Source organism: Fistularia commersonii, chromosome 2 (assembly GCF_037954325.1).
Source record: "Fistularia commersonii isolate RoL2024-O1a breed Wild chromosome 2, RoL_Fcom_v1.0, whole genome shotgun sequence".
NCBI lineage: Eukaryota > Metazoa > Chordata > Actinopteri > Syngnathiformes > Fistulariidae > Fistularia > Fistularia commersonii.
In genome coordinates this window covers 16,354,578-16,378,115 of record NC_141285.1, presented here as the reverse complement: position 1 = coordinate 16,378,115, position 23,538 = coordinate 16,354,578, and the positions used below count along the sequence as shown (strand labels likewise).

The window sequence follows — 23,538 nt, the reverse complement described above, 5'->3', positions numbered from 1 at the left end:
TCAAGATAAAACATTAGGTGTTTGATATAATATTGATTAAAGCATTTTTGTGCACCTTCATTTTCAATAGAAGGCATATTTACAAGTGATATCAACAGATATTGTGTTTCATATTTCAAAGTGTAAAGAAATGTGTGAAGGATGACTGATAAAATTGAGTGAAGCTAAATATTTCGTTGTTTGTTTTCAGAGGCAAACTATTTAATGAGTGAGTGTTTCAGCGCAGCACCGTATCCAATTACTTGTGATTTTATTTTCTTAAATTTAAAATTAAAAGACCATTTAAGTGAAATGCAGTACCAGTAGTACACTGAGATAATGATAAATTCATAAAAGAGTTGAAACAAACAGCTGAAATATGGATTTAAAAGCAAAATGGCACATACAAGACATTAAATTAAAACAGCCCATTTATTTTGGTATGTTATGGCACCATCAAGACTATAAATGAGGATGGTTTATGGTGAGTGTGTGCCCTTTATTGTCACTCCTCTCACTGTCACAATGATAGAGAGCGTGTATGTGTGTGTGTGTGTGTGTGTGTGTGTGTGTGTGTGTGTCAAGGTCCTCGGATGTCTCAGATCCCACTTTATTGAACCAACACAGACTCCTCACACAGGAGGAGCAGCAAACAACAGTTTAGGTGAGTTTGAAAAATATATCCTCGAGGGTTACACATCTCACAGCTAGAGTGTGCATATTTGTGTGTGTATGTGTATCTGTTTGTATAGGGACTCTTGCACAGGAATTCCAGTGTTCCTTTCAATATCAAAAGACTTGTGAATATATACCCCTCACACCCCACAAAAAAAACTGAAAAATAAAATCCCAAACATTAATATATGCAACGCCTTTGTATCTCACATCCAATAAGTCTACACAATGTAATGTTTTTTGATGGATGGTATGTGCCTTTGCACTATTCCACCCAAAATCCCTAAATGAGGGGAAATGTGTTAAGTTCAGCTCTGCCTGCCTGTCATTATTTGCGGATTAGTCCTGGCTTGCACCCTCTTTGATGTGGACATCTTTCACACTTCTGTCTTATAGAGGTTTAAGGAGTAGTGAAAAGAACAAGGACACCAGCGATGGATTGAGAAGGCAAAGGGAAAGAAAACACCTCATGCTTTGTGTTGAAATGTAGGAAACTGTTCTGTGATGAGGGAAAAAAAAATCATAATTGACCCTCCTCATGTGATCAATGAGCTATGAAAGGCCTCTAACACACAAAGCCAAGTATGCGTAGAGCAATCATTTGCATTTCAACAAACCCATACAAGCACTAGCATCGCCTTTCTTATACAAACTTTTGCTTACCTTTATTTCATCCTGATAAAATCATTAAAGAATTATGTTCTGTCCCCAAAAGAAAAACGACAACAACGATTTTATGTCTTTTTTTAAACATATGGAAGTCATATGATTCTCTGGTGTATACTGCCCTCTACAGGACTGAAATGAAATCTGTTTCAACTACAGAGTCCGTCTCTCCTTAAACCATAAATGATTTAGGGTTGGAGATCATGGAGAAGGAAAAGGGAAAACCAGATTATCCACCCATCCATCCATCCGTGTCTGCTCCTTAAAATTCGGGATCACGGGGGGAACACTGGAGCCTGTCCCAGATGCCATTAGGCAAGATGAGGGGTAGAACCTGGACTGGTCGCTACTCAATCCCAGGAACACATATACAGACAGAAAACCATTCACTCTTTTATTCCCACATCTTGGCAATTTTCCCCATTTTTAACCATATTATCCACATCAATACAATTCAGTATTGATCAATATATCTTATCAAGGTATAGGAAATTCACATGTTCCTAGTATGAATAAAGGTAGATACATTTATGTTTATATCCACGTGATCGGCCTGTTGATGCAGCTGATTTAGAAAACAAATGACACTAAACCTCTGATCATTTAAATATAATTTCAACAAGAGACTTCAAATTCTTATCGAATTTTCTGAAACCTACATGTTTTTAACATGACTGCTTTTTTCGAGAATTTCTTTAAGAAAACTGAGGTAATATCAAATATTTTTAGTCAATTTCATGCTATAATTAATTAATTTCTTGCTTAAATGTGGTTAATTTTACATAGTTTTTCACTAATGTATTGCTTTTTTATTTACAATTTTTAAGGTGATTCATTATCAATTTAAGCATGGATTGAAAACATGCAAGTACATTTAATGTAAGATCACAAAAGATTGGGATACAAGGGATATATACTAAGTTCATGATAAATGAACAAAAGGAATTCTATAACACCATGACGACATTAAAATATGTGTCATAATTCGGAATATTAAAATCTCCCATGTTCATGAAAATAAGGTAAATTGGATTCTATTTGCTATGTAGCAGTATGTTTTTCATTCCCCATTTGATGAGATCATAACTGAAATGAGCAACAACACTTTAGTGATGTTTAAGCACATAAATTACAGTGGATAGGTCGAGTTTTAATTTGCTTCTCTGCAGCTGATATGTAAGTCTACAGAGCCAGAAGGGTTAGCATATGGCTGAGTGGATCTACTTTACAGAGCCAAACACAAGGCCTCTGTCAGGCGGAGCAGCTCCAGAGGCACATGAGGGTACTCAGTGTTCTACCTGAACCACAGGATTTATTTACCTACCACCCAGGGCAGCCAGGATGAGACGAAGTAGGCTTAGAGAAGCACAGCGATGCAGTGTGTGTTTGTGCATGTGTGTCTTTGTGTGTGTGTTTACTGTGATTGCCAGTGATAAAAATTAGGTGTCAATACACTTTCCCAACAAATACGCAACACAGTTCCAAATCGTTGTGTCTGATTATATCTATTTGTATTTATCATCTCTCCTCAGAGCTGAATGAAAACTTGGGGGTTATTTGAGGGGTTTGAGAGAGGAATAACATGGATGCGAGCCATAGGAGTCTGATCAAAAGGAGGGTGGGGGGTTCCTGTTTCCTTTGCCCTCTACCTTCACTACAAAAGCACACTTATTGAATCTGTTTGAGCATACAGGCACGCTGTGTATCTTTTGGTACCGTAATTTGGTGGCATGACAGTCTTTAAGCTAGTGTCTCCTTTCCAGCTGGCCGTGCCAAATTGTAACTTAAACTTTCTGGCCATGTTATTTACTGAAGTGAGCCAGCGGCAAACAGGGAGGCATCTATGTGCAAGCATCTTTTTATCCTTTTACGGGATGTAGAAAATATATCTTTTAAAGAAAAAAAAAACAAAACTGTTGTACAAAGAATAAAACATAAGGAGAAGGAACTCTCAAAAAATAAAAAAAAACAACTTTATTATGGTTCACAAAATGCCAAGAAACTTGGCAGCCACTGTGCTAACAATGTATATTTGATTATTTCAGGCACAGTGACTCACCAGAAAGTATCAAATATGACCTCATTATTAAATAAAAAAATGTATCCTCTTTTATTTTAAAATCTCTGACACACAGTTAAAGAAAAAATAGAAAAAGAAAAATACCTTGCATAAAAATGTAGCAACCACCATTTAAACTTCAGCATATAAATCCTTCTTAACGAACCAGAGATTTAGAGTAGGTGAATAAAGACAGCAATATCACATAACACTGAACATTAAAAAGACCATATAAAGCAAGGCTGCCAAATAAGTAATAAATAAAGCCAAAGGGAAATGAAAATATAACATCTGAATGCACAAAAAATTCTAACTGCATAAATACCAACAAATTACATCATTATTTTCTATTTTTAGGCAATGCAAAATTCCTCACCATTCACCACTGCAGTATCACTGTGTACTATAATATCATCGTGTGAAACAGAGGTTTGTGGTGAGTGGTTTGTTTGACTGATTTGACTTGGATAGATTCATATATTTTAAAAATGTAATTTGCAGCAATGCTTGCAGCAATGCTTAACATGGCTAGAATTAGACTGCAAGGTCTTACCAACATATCGGCTGACACATATACGCTATACCTAAAAGTGTCAGACAGGGAAAAAACACATTTCAGTATGATGCACATCAGCGCAAAACCACCCGCCACATAAAAATCAATAATAAACCAAGTCGAATCATTACCTTTCTGGCAGGACAAATATAAGGCTAAATTATAACTATCATGGGATACCTGCCAGCTTTGTTGTACTACATTGTATATTTGTTCTGTAATGAACTGGCCAGCATGTGTATTAAACAAAAAGATATGTGCTGTGTACTACAGCTTTTCAGCCCCCTAACTGTTGAGGAAGCGAGGTGCTTTGTTGTTCAAGCAACCATTTTATTTTTATTCCCTCGTATTTTATTTTATTAGAGGAAGTTTGAACAGATTGCATTTGCATGGGCCATTAATCTCAGCAAATAATTGCATCGGCAAATGGTTAAACTTTGGAGGGTTTCTCAGTACCTTATCAGCTTGAAAACTATTATTACAGGCATAATATAAGCATCTCAAAAGTCTGAAATGTAAATAAAACATATTATGCAGTAACATTGAAATAAAAGAGGTAAATGAATTTCCAGTGACAGTTCAAATACAATATTGCATTCAAAAATACATTAATTGCCATATGCTCACATTATTTTTCGAACTGCTATAAATATTCCCTTATCTAATACATAGGCATTCATTCTCTAAATCTACTGGTCATTGAAACTTCATGTTAGAGACGTAGCAAATTAAAGAGGAGACAAAACATTCATAACTAAGGGACATGGGAAATTTTTAAAAAGCAACAGAGAGCAGAATAACAATAAAGCAAAGGCTTTATTTTCAAATTCAGGCCACAAAAGTAGAGTAGACTTATTCACTATTACAAATCTGTAGTGCCTCAGATGGCTGCCTTTGTTATCATTACCCCGACTTGAGTTGGTGTTAAAGAATTTTCTCCACAATCTGTTGAGACATTCGTTTTTTTCCCTTGACTCCTGATCCTTCAGGGGTAGTTTGGTCAACTTTTTTTTTCTGGGGGGGGGTCTCTGCCTCTTTGCAGATATTCTAGGACATCTTCATCAGCCTTTTTTCTAACGGTCTTTAGGGCAGAGGTGTCTCATTGAGGGGGATATGTGAATCTCAGGATAGCCCGCATATCACCCTAAAATTTCTCCTGAGGGCTGTCATGCTCAGTGTAAGAGTAGAAACCTGCATGCATGCAGAGGCTTGTTACCTTGGGATGACCATTCGTCCGGTTAAGAACGCTGATTGCAACCACTAGGCATAGCAATCCTTCTCCAGTAACCCCTCCCCTTTTTTTTTATTTTACTTTTTTCCTGGATACTATTTTTACTACTAAAGAATTGTTCCACCAGCTCAGTCTTTCAACCAGAACCTTCTGCAGGCTATCATTTTCACTGCCACAGAATGGTTCCACCAGAAAAGCCAGCTTCCTTTGAGGGCCCTCTCAAATATGTCTTCTTGTATTTGGTTTGATTCGTCAGGAGGACACTAATCTGAGGTGATAGTGTCTGTTTCCCCGTTTAAACAGTTCTGTTCTGTTTTTCTGCTAAACTGTCTGTTTGTGCTGCATAGCTGTTTTTTCATTATATTGTTTGCATAAGCGTTAACTTTAACTATTTCCTATCAGGTGAAAACTGTGGAGTACCTATTGAAAGAAGAAACAAAACATGTCTGCTATTTGTATCGTTCTATTTTACCTTTTCTTTTCATTTAATGTTTATATTTACATGAATATAGGCCACTCCAAACTCCGCTGCCAGTGCATTCTGCGCATATTATAATACTCTCGCAAAGTCCGTCAAAACTCCAAGGGATGTCAACTGAATACGCCGTTAGTGAGGGCCACCTGTATAAAAGAGCTCAAGCAGAAGTAAAGTGAACCATAAAAACAGCACAGTATTGGTAGGTGGCTATATGAATCTAATTACCAATTTAGAAAAAGCATACCTTTGGAAATTACGCTTCAGGACATTTATTGCACTCAACAGTCCAGCAACCACACCCTCATGCAACAAGGAGGACTGAAAGAAATAAAATGGCCTAATTGGAGGGGATCTTCATCAACCATTAACTGTTTGACAGGGGAATTTAATAATGGGCAGACCTCACCATATTTTATTAGCTTGATAAGGAGATTTATTAGTGCTTGGGTTTGATATGGAAAGCAAAAAGGTTAGCAAGGATGTAAAAGGGTGAGCAACAGCAAAGATGTGTGATGGACCAGAATTGTGGGGAAAACCGATACTTGGCTCTCATGAAATTGGTAGTGCATTGGGGGTCAAACAATATGAGTCTCTGCAGCTGAAACAACCTTCAACAAACCTGGATCTACAGTAGAACCAACCTGTCACCTGTAATTGGTAAAGTATATAAGATGGATATACAGTGGGGTAAAATTTACTCAGCCACCAATTGTGCAACCTCTCCCACTTAAAAAGATGATAGAGGCCTGTAATTTTCATCATAGGCACACTTCAACTATGAGACAGAATGCGAAAAAAAAATCCAGAAAATCACATTGTCTGATTTTTAAAGAATTTATTCGCAAATTATGGTGGAAAATAAGTATTTGGTCACCTTCAAACAAGCAAGATTTCTGGCTCTCACAGACCTGTTGCTTCTTTTGTAAGAGGCGCCTTAGTCCTCCATACATTACTTGTATTAATGGCACCTGTTTGAACTGGTTATTAGTATAAAGACACCCGTCCACAACCTCAAACAGTCACATTCCAAACTCCACTATGGCCAAGACCAAAGAGCTGTCAAAGGACACCAGAAACAAAATTGTAGACCTGCACCAGGCTGGGAAGACTGAATCTAAAATAGATAAGCAACTTGGTGTGAAGAAATCAACTAAGAGAGCAATTATTAGAAAATAGAAGATATACAATACCACTGATAATCTCCCTTTATCTGGAGCTCCATGCAAGATCTCACCCTGTGAGGACAAAATGATCACAAGAACAGTGAGCGAAAATCCCAGAACCACATGGGGACCCAGTGAATGACCTGCAGAGAGATGGGACCATAGTAACAAAGGCTACTATAATTAACACACTATGCCACCAGGTACTCAAATTCTGCAGTGCCATACTTGTTCCCCTGCTTAAGCCAGTGCATGTCCAGGCCCATTTTAGGTTTGCTAGCGAGCATTTGGATGATCAAGAAGAGGATTGGGAGAATGTCCAATGGTCTAGTTAAACCAAATCAGAACTTTTTGGTAAAACCTCAAGTCGTGCTGGGAGACCAAATGCTGTGGTGCATCCAAATACCACAACTACTGTGAAGCATGGGGTGGAGACAGGCTTTGGGGCTTTTGTTCTGCAAAGGGACCAGGATGGCTGATTCATGTAAAGGAAAGAATGAACAGAGCCATGTATTGTGAGATTTTGAGTGAAAACCTCCTTCGATCAGCAAGGGCACTGAAGATGAATCATGGGTGGGTCTTTCAGCATAACAATGATCCCAAAACACACCACCCGGGGAAAAAAGGAGTGGCTTTGTAAGAAGAATTTCAAGGTCCTGGAGTGGCTGAGCCAGTCAGACGATGTGATTTTCTGGATTTTTTTCACATTCTGTCTCATAGTTGAAGTGTACCTATGATGAAAATCACAGGCCTCTATTATCTTTTTAAGTGGGGGAAGTTGCACAACTGGTGGCTGATTACATAGCTTTTTTACCCCACTGTAAAGATGAAGAACCTGCAGATGCATGACTCATGTGGGACTTTCTCATCCTAAAGGATAACACAGCTATTCAAAACAGCACATTTAGCCTTGTCTGTGCGTTAAAAAAAAATGATTGGTGTAGTTGAAGCCCTGTGTGGTGTCACACCTCCTATGAATATTCATGTAGCAACTGTATGTAACAGCCGGGCAGGGAAAGAAAGGTCCTTTTTGCTGGGTGTTCAAAGCATAAGACTTGTTCACTGCAGGTGCTGAGGAAACAGCATAAGTCCGGGCTCCTGTATTAGCTGATTTTGTATTAGGGACTTTTGAGGAGGCTTCGCTTCGCAAAGGGTCCCATCGACCACAGCCCCTCCAGGACCGTTGCCAACGTTTCCCCAGCTTTGCCATGGTCAGTCAGTTCTCTACCATGTTCTCGTGTCACTGTAATTAGTTCTGTCGGAATGCAATATGTTTTGGTAGATGGCGAATATTGGATGTTGGGGATTTCGGCATTTTCCCAATTGGCAGTATTTTGGAAAGTGCATAAAGGAGTGTCAGAGTTTCTGTCCCGGCAGGTCAATATCCAGTGGTTTAGTTAGTGGCAGATGTTGTGGTGTCCCCGAGAAGCTCACCAATGAGATCATGCGGTTAGAAAGGGTGCATTCTGGCAACAGTATGTTCAGTGAGGAGTATGTGGCTCCAGTGTCTACCAGCCCACGGATGTTAAGTCAGTTCACTATCAATGGAAGCATTGGCTCTGCCCGTCCACTGCTTCCCGCATTCCCAAAGCACCTCTATTCCTGTTCCTCCCAGCCAATATTGACCTTGGGGGCGGGATTGCCATGGGGGTGGGATTCTCCCTCTATTTCTTGCTGATGCGTCTGCCGGAGCGTTTCCGGGGGCTCCAGGTGGTCCTTGGTGCTGGGCGTATCCCATCAGGTTAAGTGGACACTCTCTTGACCAGTGTGTCAGATCTCCACATAAGAAACACACTAGTGTCAGCCATCCTCTTCCACAACCCCACCCTCGTGGAGCACTGAATCCTCCTCTTAATGGGTGTCCAGGATAACTACCGTATGCTCTCCGTCTGCCCTCCATTCTGCGGCCTCCTTGGTAAACCAGTCCCTGCTACATTATACACTCTTCTCCTTTTTTCTTCTTTTCGACCACACCCCTTCTCTTGCCATCTTCTGTCTTCTTTTTCATCAAGTTGCTTCACGAGTTCCACTGCCTGCTCGCTCAATCTCTCCAGTTCTCCCGCTCTGTGTTCCAGCCGTTCTTGAATGCTCACCACTGCTCCCATTGGGGTTCCAATGTCCCTTCACCCCCCTCTCATGGTTGAAGTATTCATGCCGGTGGCTGCTTGCTCAGGTGATACCCCCCCACCCCCCCGATCACGGTGTTCCTTGGTTCCTGCTTGGAGGACTGCTCTTATAATTTTCGGTTATTTTTCTTCCATTCTTCCTTCAGGGTCTTCAACATCGATGGCTAGTTCCCCTGCTACCCACAGTACTGGTGCCATGAGTGCCACTTCCTCTTCCCACCCCCCATACGGGGGAGGCGGAGAAGAGGGTGAAGGGGTAGTCCTCTTTCTCCCCCTTCTGAGGGCGGGGTAGATGTTGTCACATCATCTTCGCTCTTGTTCGCCTCCCTTTTTGGGCAGCTCTTCCCCTAAAAGAGGAGAAGGTGTGTTGCAGGCTATATCATAAGCTGTGCAATAGTAATATGCTTTGTTCTAGTATTCTGTACCCGAAAAAAATAGAACAATTCAACATATATGAACCCCCCACAGACAACAGGTACATCGACCACAAATCTTGTCTGGACAAGGAGGAGTACGATAAATGGTGCCTGTGGACAGAAAGAGCCACTTTGGGCACAGGAGTGGTGTTCTGTATCCCTGTAGGAATTCAGAACAACTCGGCATTCGTACCTTACTCGGCGGTTAGCTCCGAGGGTTATGGGGAGTCGGGGAGTAGCTGCGGGACCGGGTATGCTTGGTATGCGACTATAGGCAAATACTGGCAGGATTTGGTGGGAGAAACTGGAGGCTATGACTGATCTAGTTGGTTGACTGGCCTCGCAGCAGAAATTCGAAAAAGCTTTGCTTTTACCCAAACAAAAGGTGGTAGGCAAACTGCTTAATTTTACAGGAACAACGAGAACAACTGGGTCAATACCAAAGAATTGGTGCAAGATCCTCATTACCGTTCAATCTCGATTCACTCCCGTAAGTAGAGCGGATGTGTGGTGGTGGTGTGATGAAGATAAAATATACAACAGGATCCTCCGAGATACATCGGGACTATGCGTTCTCATTTTACCTGTTTCTGTCCTGCAAATTTCCTCCTCAGAATTAATAGCTGCATATCAAAGCGTAATACTTAAGAACTAGCATGGGGAAAAGCAAGATGGCAACTCTGAACCTTGGTTTTCGGCTGCAGATCCGACTTACATAGACTCCATAGGAGTCCCGAGAGGAGTCCCAGACCAATACAAATTAGTTGATCAAGTGGCAGCAGGCTTCGAATCAATATTCCTCTGGGTAACCCCGAATACAAACGTAGATAGTATTGATTATATACATCACAACATACAGAAGTTTGGCGACTATACCGAGGCTGGATTTGCGGCCATACAGGAGCAACTCAAGGCCACATCCCTAATGGCTTTTCAGAATTTTATTACGTTACACATGTTATAAGCAGAAAAGTCAGGAGTATGCGGTATATTTGGTGACCAATGCTGTACATTAATTCCAAACAACACGGCCACAGGTGGGAAACTGTCGGAGGCCTTGGACGGCCTTCGCATGCTCAATAAAAAGATGAAGGACCACTTTGGAGTAGATACCACTATATGAGGCACGTGGCTTAACGTTTTTGGAAAATACAAGGCTCTACGTGCCTCTATTCTCATTTCTCTAGCTGTGTTTATTACATTGCTTACTTATGCGGATGCTGCTTTGTTCCTTGCGCTCACCAATTAATTGTTCACTTAATCAACAACGCTATAGAAAGAGATCCAAAAGGAGATTATATGTTAGTCCAAAGGGAAGGTCGCTCTTACAAACCACAGCAAGAGGGTGTGACCCTGAAGTGATTTTTATGTACCAGAAGTGCACAGCTTAAAATGTAATGATTGTTATGCTTTGGGGTGGCCTCTTTTGAGAGGCCAAGAGGGGGAATGAAGAAATCAATATACTTGCTTTGCTCATGAAGAAGTCATTACATTTACTTTGCTCAACATATAATCTAATCAAACAACATCCCGGACAGACAACGCTAGAGGTCGGCGCCCACGGGGAGCGAGCAAGATGTAGTGTGACGTTAACAGCTGGGGATTGTAGGGGAAAAGGCCTCCTTCTCCCAGGTCAGCGCTGTTAGGGAGGGCAGGTTGTCTTCTTCTCTTTACAGATATCAGTGTGAGATGTAAGAGTAATTGTGAGAGTAATTGCTGGCTCAGTTGGTGGCAATAAATGTACTTGTGACTCGGGGACAAACAGCCAATAAAAGGCAAAAGATCAAACCAAGGCCATTATGGTAGCACTCAGCAGGGGGTCGTGGATCGGGCCTTACCTGTATGATACAGATGACCACTCTTCATCCTCATCATCAACTCAGATTGAACAAACTGGATCTTATTCCGGCTCAAGCTTATGTTGGGGAAGACTATGTCATGTTGTTTAGGTGCCAGCTGTTTGACAGAACCCCGGACCTACCCCGCACACAAGGATTACATATTATATTAATTGTACCGATTGCTATAGGACATAACCTGATCCAAGCAATTTATACCACCAGGTTAATGAAGCTCCAGCTCCAGATTCCATCTCAATTACTATTTAAAAAGTGCATCACGAAAAGCTACTCTTGCTTGCTGCCAATCACATCATAAATTAGGAAGTATAGTCACTGACAGGTAAAGATGAAACAGAGTTTCTTTTCATGTCAAATTTAGTTTGCTGACTTAGAGAGTTTGTGAGCTGCCATCTTACCGTAGTGGAGGGGTTTGCATGTCACAGTGATCCTGGGAGCTATGTTGTTGGGGGCTTTATGCCCCTGGAAGGGTCACCCAAGGCAAACAGGTCCCAGGTGAGGGACGAGACAATGTAGGGCTCAGGAGACCTCCCAAGAAGAAGACAATCAGTGGATCCAGTTTTCCCTAGCCAGATGCGGGTCACCTGGGCCCCCCCTGAAGCCAAGCCTGGGAACAGGGCTTGGTGGTAAGCGCCTGGTGGCCAGCCCTTCACCCAAGGGGCTCGACTGGGCACAGCCCAAAGGAACAACGGGAGTCTCCCTTCCCCTGGGCTCACCACCCACAGGAAGGGCCAAGGAGGTCAGATCCACTATCAGCCGGCCGGTAGCCAAACCGGGGAACCTTGGGCCGGTCCAATTCTCGGCTGCAGAGGCTATCTCTTAGAACATGGAATCTCACCTCTCCGGCAGGGAAGGAGCCCGAGCTGGTGCATGAGGCTGAGGGATTCCAACTAGATATGGTCGGACTCACCTCAACACACAGCGTGAGGTCTGGAACCAGGCCTCTCGAGAGGGTCTGGACTCGTTTTTATTCTGGAGTTGCCCCCGGTGAGAGGTGCTGGGCAGGTGTGGGTACATCGATTGCCCCCTGTCTCGGCGCCTGCACTGGGGACTCCCTCATTCTACTGGGAGACTTCAATGCTCACGTGGGTAACGACAGTGCAACATTGTGTTATTGGACTTCTGTGCTCATCACGAATTGTCCATAACAAACACCATGTTCAGGCATAGAGGTGTCCATATGTGCACTGAGCACCAGCAGACCTTAGGCCACAGTTCTTTGATCAACCTTTTGATCGTATTGTCGGACTTGCGGCCACATGTCCTTGACAATCAGGTGAAGAGAGGGGTGGAGCTGTCAGCTGATCACCACCTGGTGGTGAGCTGGCTCTGATGGTGGGGGAGGATGCCAGTCAGACCTGGCAGACCCAAACATAGCAGGGAAGCGTACACACCTATTTCTGGGGCTGAAGTCTCTGACGCAATAAAATAGCTCTTCAGTAGCAGGGCCCTCAGGGTGGATGAGGTCCACCCTGGGTTCCTCAAGGCTCTGGATGCTGTAGGGCTGGCTGTCCTGGATGACACGCCTCTGCTGCTCCGCGTGAATGGAGCCTGGTCCGCTTTGCAGGTTGTAAGTCGGACCCGTTTCCAGTGAGTGTTGGACTGTTGTTTGTCACCAATTCTGTTCATAACTTTTATAGACAGAATTTCTAGGTGCGGCCAGGGTGTTGAGGGGATCCAGTTTGGTGGCCGCAGGATCAAGTCTCTGCTTTTTTGTTTCTACTAACATGTCAAAAATAACAATAAATACTATGAAGGCAGAATGAGACCAACATTTGCTTTTGAGGTAAAACTGTCTAAAGGAAAAAATACTGGGTGATCAAATACATTGCCTTCATGCTGACTTCAGGAAACTTCAGACTGGCCCATAATATTCTTTATTAACTTATCATTAACTTTCTTCCCCTTTGGAGAACTCATAACGTCTGCTGTGTCACTGAGGGGAATATTCAGCAATGTTTGACAAAATAATGTTGTATAAAAACAGCTTGATCAACAGCTGTGAACTCTAAAGTGATTTCTCTCAGCTGTGGTGTAAAGCAGGCAAAAAGAATGCAGACATGAATGGGCTCCCTGTTTCACCCTTTTTCCTATTTATTTCCCATTCAGGCTCTTAGGGTATCCTTGGCAACAGCATGCATTTGGAAGTGACGCCAGACAGAGAGAATGCTACAAAGAACACGTTAATCCCCATTTTATGCATGTCGTCTTAATTTTTTTGTCTCCTTGAATGCCTCCGAACAAAATACAAAAACATACAGTTTTATGAATGTAGACATAGATGTTTGGAATCTAGCTGAGGAATGCTGCTTCATCAAATATTTCCCCATTCAGACCTTGAAACAGATAATGACATTGCTCTATTCCTCACCTCTTGGTATGAAAATACCACAGTGCTCCTGCAGTTAACTTTAATTATATAAAAAAAGGGGGCTAAGCCTAAGGCCAAAAATTTAAATTTGCCACAAACTAGCATGATACTGTTCTCTACAAAAATAAAAACACTGACAAACACATCCAGGTCCTATTTTGAGAATACCATAAACACAATGTTGGCTTTCCAAAGTCAAATTCAGTCAAGAATAAAAAGTTAAAGAAACAGCGTCCATTTAACAACTGCACAGAAAATAACCAGCACAGTTGCCAAATCTTAAATCATGGTAGATTCAAAAGGGCTAATTTAAAAGTTACTTCTAATTTAAATGCAACTTCCTTAGCCTAATAAAATAACTGTACTTAATAACTGGATAAATTAGGATAGAATTAGAATAAATTTTAGGAATAAATTTTAGGAATAAACTTTAGGGTTAAAATTAGGATGAATTCACATTTAGACTTTCTCAACTATGTATATTGAACTTGTACACTTACTGGAGTCAAAAGTGCCTTTTTGAGACCAAAATGTTTCTTTTTTTAGTTACAGACAATATGACAGTTTAGGCCAAATCTATGCTGGTTTAGTCAAACATTGCACAGATACATTGGATACATTGATCAGTTTACTTAATCAAAATTACATCTGATGCTTTACTTGTTTTACTCTTCCCTACTATTTTACTCTACTACATTAATTGGGCAGTTAAATGATATGCACATGGAATATGTAAAATCTAAAATCTTAAATATACAGCATACGAAATACTATATTATTAATTGTTGTTCTAAAAAAAATCCTGTTCAACAAAAACATTTAATCACACAGGCCTCAGTATTTTTAGAGAAATACACTCCAATTTTATCTTAGTAGAGGAGGACTGAATACAAAATTCTTCTTTGTTTAGATGCATTGCATGTTTGACGGAACATTTTGCCTCGAATACTTCTAAAGTTATTGTAGGCAGCTCAAGAAACACAAGCATCGATTTTAATGTTTTAACACAGGGATAGCACAAGCCCACTCCTCTATGGACTTCAAATTCATATCCTTTTCCATAAGCAATGCGGCAGCTTGAACGGAGACGACGCCAAGCTCGACACAATGCCGCAATTGAACTAGAGTCATAGTGGATGCCTTTATATACCATCAGGAGTGACAGTTAGGCGCAACAGCACCTGGGTTCACTTAAAATTGCAGGCTACATTAATATGGTATAATATACAGACTCGTATGTTTTATATTAATGTTACAGTTCAGTATTATATCAACTAAATGTTGACTGTATAGGTGATGACATAATGTGACTGCTTTTGGCCACAGGTTTGCTTCTCCAACTCCCCAGCCAAAGTACAACACAGGTGTGCGAACATTCACAACAAAGCTGTAATATAGGACTTTGGGATAGACAGTGATGAAAAGCCTTCCACAACTGACATTTGCATTTGAGTCAGTGAGCCAACTGTGAGTCAACACCTTGTTGGAGAGGTGGTAAAGAATTACAAGTTAACCTACAAATCTAGGTATTAAAAAGATGGCGCTTTCAGATTATACAGTTTTGAAACACAGGACTTGGCCTCCTGACATCCCAAAATTACATTCAATTCTATTCTTCAAATACATCAAGTCCTTAAAACAGCATCTTAGGAGATTCTGTTGGTCTTTCAATAAAGATCCGTTAAATAAAAATAAAAAAACGATCCGTTCCAGCCCCATGAAATTTGTGAACATACGTGCACACAATCAAACCAAACACGCTGTTGTCTTTTTCATTGTATTATTTTTTATCCCTGATAATCTATATAAGATTGGCTATAAATAAAATCTTGTATGTTAATCTCTTGCAAGCCAGGCTCGCATTTCATCCTGGCGAAATATACTAGAATGGCATAAAGCTTAGATACCAGGCATCTCAGTGACCACAGAACACAAATAAATACTTGTTTTTTTCTCTCTTATGTAGAGGCACCTCATCAGTAAGAATATTATTTTTATGGCAAAAATGCTAATGACAGCAATAAGATTATGATAAATACATTTTTTATGTCTTTTATGGTGTTTGGTTTGTGCAATAATGGCTTCTGGTGGCTCTCATCCATTCTGTCCCACCTACTGCAGATTCAAAGCTTCATTACAATCTCACAATTAGTGAAACAATTTCTCATCTAGCAAACTGACAGATTTATCAATCAATGTCTTTTCATCATCCACAAACCGATATCCGAACAGCTTCATGGTGGGTCCACAAACTCTCTGCACTACCTGAGCCAGTGTAAAGGGAATGTTAAATCTCCATTTCTCTGCCTGCTCCGATGAGTTCTTCTGAGTGGAATAAATCCCACTGGCTTCCTGTGTGGTCTGTGTGTTCCTCAGAATCCACTCCCTCGCCTGGGGACTGAATGGGATCCCTGTGAAGCTGTACATCTCCTCTGCCTTTTGCATGGGATAGCGAGCAATATCCTCATAACGTACCAGCATGTAGCGCCTCTTCAGCCAGTGAGGCTGGCTGAGTCCAACCTCTGCAGACATCCTTATGTGATCACAGTTACCTTTCAGCCTCTTCACCTCCTCATCATCCTCAGGCACTTGGCCATCCTGCGCCCATGCCTTCCATGTTTGGTATTTTGAAGAGAAAGCCACCATGCGAGATGCTAATATGGCACGTGGATCTCGCACAAGCTGTATAATTCTAATATCGAGGCGGGGGTCTTCCACCAGAGGCTGGAGCGTCTCCAGCTGACGCACACGGACAGTCTTAATGGCATGGTGCTGTTTTGAAAGGCAGGACTCCGATGCAAGAGTCAAGTTCAGAGGCCCGCAGCGACGAGTTTTACAGTGATACCTGCAACAAATATAGTTCTGTATGTTTAATTCTGTCAAAAATACTGTTGCAGAACAGAAGCAATAATTTAGGAAACAGGAGTTGTCTGGCGTTTTCTTTGTTTCTCCAAAGTAGGTGTGTAACCATGCATTTGGGGCACAGTTTAGTTTAATCCTCTCTACATTATTTGATATACTGAAGAAATAGTTATCAAAGATCGGATCTTGTGTTTTTTATGAGCAGAAATTGAGGCGAATTATCAAAAGTCTCAAAAACCTGTGTACTTGCGTACCAAACTAGTAACTGGTTCACAGTGGCTTGTGTGATATTTCAAATATTGTTTTCTGTGATTTTATTTCATTTATCACTGATATATTCTAAATATAAATTTTTAAACATATTTAAATTGCAAAGTGGAACTTAGTAATATCAATTTTGGATTTTTTTGGAAAAAAGTCCCTCCACCTTCACCTGTTAACTGAAGTAATACGAATGCAATAAGAAATAGAGAGGGTTGTTAAATTTCCTAATTAGGAAAAAAACAACCGAATAAACAACCAAAATTTTCGAAAAGTATGTATTAAGCTAAATCTTCTGACAATATGAGGCTAAATCTTCAGCCCAAAAAATGATTGAAAAAGAGGAAAATCTTTCCCCTTATATGAGTATATATACCAGAATATAGTGTGTGTATACCTACATATAGATAGATAGATAGATAGATAGATAGATAGATAGATAGATAGATAGATAGATAGATAGATAGATAGATAGAAACACTGTACACATATACAAATACATACATCTATATATATACATACATATATATACACACACACACACACATATATATATATATATATATATATATATATATATTTGAATATTCAACTGTTATCTTTCATTTCATAAATATAGAATATATTGATAGACTTTACCTCTCAAAAACATCTTTGATCACAGCAGTGCAGACAGGTTCTTCACAAAGTGATAAACTAGACTCCCTACGGAAAAGGGCTGCGGTGATGTGTTCCTGAGGTGGGGGAGAGATGAACCTCTCTAAAGGAGAGAAATCACACAGAAAGAGCCCCTGAAGTACATCCCGGTAGATTCCTGCCAGCACTGTCCCGTTGTTGGTCTCTGTGGCCGTGGTCAGCATGCGCTCTACGTGCCACAAAGGCTCGAACAAATAGAACATATTCTCTCCGTGCTGGTTGAAAAACTCCCCCACAAATGAGGAGCCTGTTCTCGTGGTGGCCAGGAGTAAAATGTCCTTGCGACGGACGCTGTTGTTGGAGGTGCTCAGTTCTTCTTTCTCTCTTCTCCCCTCATCCGAGTAATCCTCTGTTGTGTCGTTAAAGTTGGAGAGCAGCAATTTTAGCACTGTCAGGCCATTCTGTGTTGTGTTCCTGTAATCCAGTGAAGGTGGTGGGGTCTGCTGTGGCATCTGCCTTTGGGTCAGCTTATCAGAGACCCTAATGAGGAACAGGATATAGTAAATAACCAAACAAGGTAGATAAAGCCTGGAATATGCTTTATATACTGTTTTCAAACCAAGGGGAGGCATATGAATACTGTCAAGATCTTGTCTATATGACTCAGCCCGAAAAAATCCCTCCGACTGTCGTGTAAATGTTATTTGGTTTAAAGATCTCCTGAATGTTTGACTCATAGTTTGAGATTTTTATTAACGATTCTTGTTTTTTCTCTCCAGAAAACAAGATGCCACAGACAGAAATAAAATCACTTCTCTTACCTTGAAATGATGTTGCTCTCCTTCTCGATGATAACCAGGGCAACAATGCAGATGAAGACAATAGCATATTTGGTCTTCATTTTTTGAGTCCTGGTTTAATTATTGATCGTCTACACAGCCAATGTGTTGGTCATTGCTTTTTAAACTGAGAGCAGAGCTTCATTCTGCAATAAAAGACAACGACAGAAACAAGCAGAGTGAGCAATATGCACACAAAAACAAGATGACATAATCTCCCATTGTTAGTCCTGAAAGATTAACCCTCATTATTTTCAGACGACTAAAAACGTGGTTAAAAAAGTGCTGATCTGAAACCTCCAGAATATCCAGCATTTTGAACAACATAAAATTTTCCCTAAACTGTCTGATTTCTGTCTGAAAACTCTGCTTGGGGGGCTGGGGACTTGGATGCCACAGGGGAGAGGGGGGAGAGTTAATGTAAATTGGGATGTTTTTCTGTGGCAGCAATAACAGAGTAGGGCTTGTACGTGCCACAGTCAGAGGGCGAAATTTAGATTCCGGAATTCCATGATTGCTTGTTTTACACAAATCAGTTTTCAAACCTATGATGTCCATACAGGGGAGCATACAGGGTTGCATCATCTTTCATGTGATTTTTTTAATTCATTCTCTCAGGGAATCGAAAGAGTGTGGGGCAAGTCTCAGCCTGTTGAGCAAGATGATCTCCTATGGATGTGTCAAGAAGCACTGTTAATAGAGTCAAGAGCAAGTCATAACTTGGTGGCTCATACCAATAGATTTCACCAGATTTGCAAGCAATTTTGATATTTAATATCACACATTCCAAGTTAGGGTGTAGGTCATTTTTCAAATATCAAAATACCCCACACCTCTATGTCGTATGTCAAGAATAATTTCTACAAAGGATATCATTAAGAGGAAAAACACTCTTTACAAGTTGCTGCTGTGTGAATGTGTAGTCTGTAAGTAAATATCATCCAATTATCTGAACTTAATACGCCAGAGCTGTCAAACTGTCAGGCTGAGGCACTTAAGCTGAGCACTTTTACATATTCAAGAGTCACTGGAGCGTTTGGCAAATCTGACTATCTGCTCAAGCAGAAATACACATCACTCTGTTTATCATCTCACAACAAATTACATTAATGGCGGTCTTCTGAAAAGCGTAGGTAGTCTCTCATGGAGAAAGGAAGTTGGAATTCCGACCAACCTATGTGCCATTCGTGAAACAATTAACAAATCCTGTAAGTCCTATATCGGCATCAATAAGTCATTTCCATGTCATGCCATGATTTGACAGTGATCTACCAAAGCATTAGAACATCTGCCCGAATTAATGAAGCAGTAAGTGGGCCATAAAAATGATTCAAATGCATAAATGTGAAATTTCAATTTCTCTTCTTGCTTTTATGGAAGGCTCTCTGTGCCGTAAAAGAATGTGACTCAGATCTGTTTTGATGCTAAAATTCATCACACTGAGCAGATATTTCACATTCAGCTCTGAGAACGTCAGTCTTGTACGATGAACATGAACATCTGTCGTTACTTAATTGTTAAGATGAGGGACAAAAAACAAGCCTGACTGTTCAGGTTTAGTGTTTCATTAAAATAAGCACAACTTCTCATTCTCCTCAGACATTAACTTTTTTAGCAGGCTGACAATGGCGGGTTATGAATCCTCTTTTTTTGTCTTTTTCATTTGGCAGTTTATTTTCCATTTTTGCAGAAATCACAACCAATCATTTAGATTTAGACACTTTTGGGGGTTTTAGGGATCCCTTTGGATGTAAGGATTGAAACAAAAACAACATACGTTCAAAAAAGTATGACAGTTTTTGTGAGATTCCAGTAGTTTTCTTTTGCGTACATAATGGTCTACAGTTGCTGGCATGTCAAGTAATGCTATAAAATGTATCAAATATGACCCTGAGCAGGACAAATAGCAACTACAGTGAAAACTGCAATTCATGCGGCATTATTTTTTTGCTGGCATTTTCTATTCGTTCAAGCAATAAAACAAACATTTATACTATTGGCAACAGTGTTTTTTTCTTATGTTTTGGCAAAAATATTGAATAGGCATCCACACTGGAAAACATTTCTTCTTGACAAGGGGAAGTGATAATCCAACTCTTGTACAGGTGTGAGACATCAGGATGCTCCTTAAAACTAATGATCTCTACAAGGGCATTTCTTTTAGTGGCATCAATAAAAGGTCCATAAAAGTGTCAAAGGTCCACAAGCTGAAAGGAACGCATGTTACAAGCTGATACTGCATGTCTATTCGAAATTATTTGCGCAGGTCCAAATATGACGTTTTCAACAAAGAGCTCCCTCGGAAGTCAGTTTCAGGCATTTAGCATAAGTGAGTTCTAAGGTGTTGTGTATGTTGAATGGGATCCAAATGTCAAGCCAGTGAAGGCCTGTGATTTATGCCACTAATACAATGCACAGTTTGAACAACTCCAGTCAGAAGCCCTCAGGTGCTGCATGCTCCCCCTCACATAGCCACATTAAACACAGAGGTTTTGTGAGCTGGAAAAAACATTCCTTTTCTGCATTGTTCTTTATGTCAACATGTAACAAACCTTGGACAATCAAATCAATCACAGAAATTCTGGAAGCCATCTTGAGTTTCTTGATCTATCATTACATTACATTACATTACATTACAATCACTTGGCAGACACTTTTATCCAAAGTGACTTCCAAAAAGTGCAATTCAGTCACCGAAGATCAGAAGTACAGTAGTCGGAAGTCAGAAGTGACCACTCAACCAAATAGCCATCTCAGAACCATATAAATACATACATTCATTTCATTGTTAATGTTTTTTTTTCTCTTTTTCCGGGGAAGCTGGGGGCTAAATGCGATAGTAGGATAGTGCTTGGTGAAGAGGTATGTTTTCAGCAGCAACCCCGCTGTTCTAACCTTTTTTGGAAGTTTGTTCCACCACTGAGGAGCCAAGACCGAGATCAAGATGTCTATCAACGATGTCATATTCAGCAATTTCAAAATAATTTTAGCTGCGGAAATGTGAAATATCTGACAGTGGCCTTAGCATTCTAACCAGGTCAACAATGCGCTTCCATAGGAATTTGTATGAAATTACATTTTTTCTCTCAGTTGGCATTAACATTTAAGCGTTTATTGCAAGTGCAACCCTGTGGGATCACCCCAGGAACATGTGTGCTCCTGAACCTGTTGCCAACTAACCAGCGGTCATGTCTTGGTCAACCTGTGGCAGGTAGTCTACTGGCCACAACGCTGAGGGAAAGACCACAAGACTAACCAATCTGTTGATGCTGACACATTTTTCGAGCCATCATAACTTAGCTTTTGTCAAACTAATTAGCTCCTTATGCTTATTTCTGCTTGTCTACGTATATCTGCAGAGAATACAATGGTCAGAGTTGAAACATTTTGTCGTATTCTGAATGATTCTTTTTCAGTTAAACACTACGTTACATGTTTTCATTTGCAGGTCAAACATCATGACAAAAGTGCATCCGAGGATAAAAATGTAACCGGTCGACTGTCAGTGGTTCTTAACATTTAAAATACTCCGCATCTCAGATTCAATCTTTGGAAATAAGATAAAATGAACAATTTTTTTGAGATCCCATTGTGGAACCAAAAGCAAACATCCAAAACCTAAACTGCATCATCTGAGAAACACGTAGGGCAGATAAATGCAGGACTAAAGTTAAAAAAAAAAAAGTTGAAAAAGGAAGGGTTTGAGAATATAGTTGGTGAGAGTAACCAGTAAAGCAATGTCAAATCATTGCAATGCCCTCTGGAGGGATGGAAACCGACTCGCTTCCTGTGTGTGCGTGTGCGTGTGCGTGAGTGTGGTACCCATTGAATGCTATAGCAGGCGTTTAGAGGGGGAGGGGGTCGCTCTAGAATAGAGGCTTTTCCAATATCTACCTCTTGCTGAATGAGACGTTAAAAAACCTATGAATGATTTGGGAATCTCACGGCATCGGAGTGATTTCGACCCGATCACATCTGTTAACGTGATTATTTCACATCTGTAATCACAATTATTGATGGTTGGAGGGGGCGGGGGGGGCGTGGCGCGGGAAACCTCCATATTCGCACTATTGCGATAAAAAACGCGCAACATCTCACGAAAGGCAGACGCGCCTGATGGGATGAAACTCGGAAATGATCCTTACGAGACCGTTTATTATTTGAGAAGCGGGGTGTTTACGTCGTCGGTTTGCGTTCCTCGTTTGTAACACACGAAAGAAAACACACACACACATACACACGATTGCACAATGAGGAGATGCGCAGAAAGCCGGTGTGAACGAACCTTCGGGCTGATCTCTCGCCGCAGTCCAGCGAAATATCCGTGATCTCCTGAGAAGCCGAGCAGTCCCCCTTCCCGGCATCCCACGGCATTGTCTCGGACGAGGACACACGGCTTCATTGTCCCAGGACGTGAGATCGAAGGGAAGAAGGAGGCGGAGGGACGGACGGACGGACGGACGCCTCGGACAGAAATGCCACCGGTAACCGATGGAGAGCAGTGAGATCGGGGTTGAAAAAAATATTAAATTAAAAAAAAAAAATCAAAGTGATGTGAAATCGAAGATGCTTAAACACCCAAAGTGTTCGTCGTCTTTGAATGCAAGAGGAAAAAAAAAATTATGTCCATCTTTATTCTGGTGACTTTTCCAAAAACTTTTTTCCTCGTTCCTGCGCCGGATCCCATTAAGAGAGAACGACGCACGCGTCACGTCGCCCCTCTTCAGCCCGGGCAGGGAGAGGTCACGTGACTCCCAAAAGCAAAGGCGCCAGTACAAAGACCCCCCTGTATAAAACACACCGCCCAGTGAAAGACACCGGCCTACGAACACTCTCTCAGGTCGGGATCGAGGAGCTGTCACACCCCAAACACTTCTCTTCTGTTATTTTTATTCAGTCACCAGACTTAAGACAGGGCCGATTTACAAACTGAATTCATACAAAGACACCTTTAACACAGTCATAATTTGGGGGGAAATGAATGGGCATATGTCCAAAGACAAATGGCATTTTCCTTCCTTACTTCACTTCTCAAATGAGAATCACGTTCTGATCTTGCTCTTGAGCGGATCTTGGCTTCTTGTACTTGTGATTTAACACTTTAGACTGTCAGTGTGTGTGTGTGTTGGTGTGTGTTTGTGTGTGGGTGTGTCAGGTTGGGAGTGGCATTGACATTGTATTACATTGCTTAACACTGATTTTGATTGCAACAAACTTAACAACACCGGTGCACTAAAACTGTCATAGTTTTTCCCCATTAGAAGGTTCCAGAAGTACCTCAAAATCCTCAATGCACTCTGTTAAACACAGCATTATTCTTTGTAAACGTATGGATTTTCTGAAATGGAAGACACAACAGTA

The 23,538-nt window shown here is 40.9% G+C and overlaps 1 protein-coding gene across 1 annotated transcript; it reads right to left on the bottom strand.

The window, feature by feature from the left end:
- Positions 1-13,277: 13,277 nt before the first annotated feature.
- Positions 13,278-22,828, bottom strand: chst3a (carbohydrate (chondroitin 6) sulfotransferase 3a). Its single transcript, XM_086170675.1, has 4 exons — positions 22,463-22,828; positions 18,160-18,323; positions 17,342-17,878; positions 13,278-16,424 (listed from the first exon to the last, which is right to left on the bottom strand). The coding sequence occupies exons 2-4, from the start codon at positions 18,237-18,239 to the stop codon at positions 15,728-15,730; spliced, it is 1,314 nt and encodes a 437-aa protein (XP_086026801.1). The 5' UTR covers positions 18,240-18,323; positions 22,463-22,828; the 3' UTR covers positions 13,278-15,727.
- Positions 22,829-23,538: the final 710 nt, after the last annotated feature.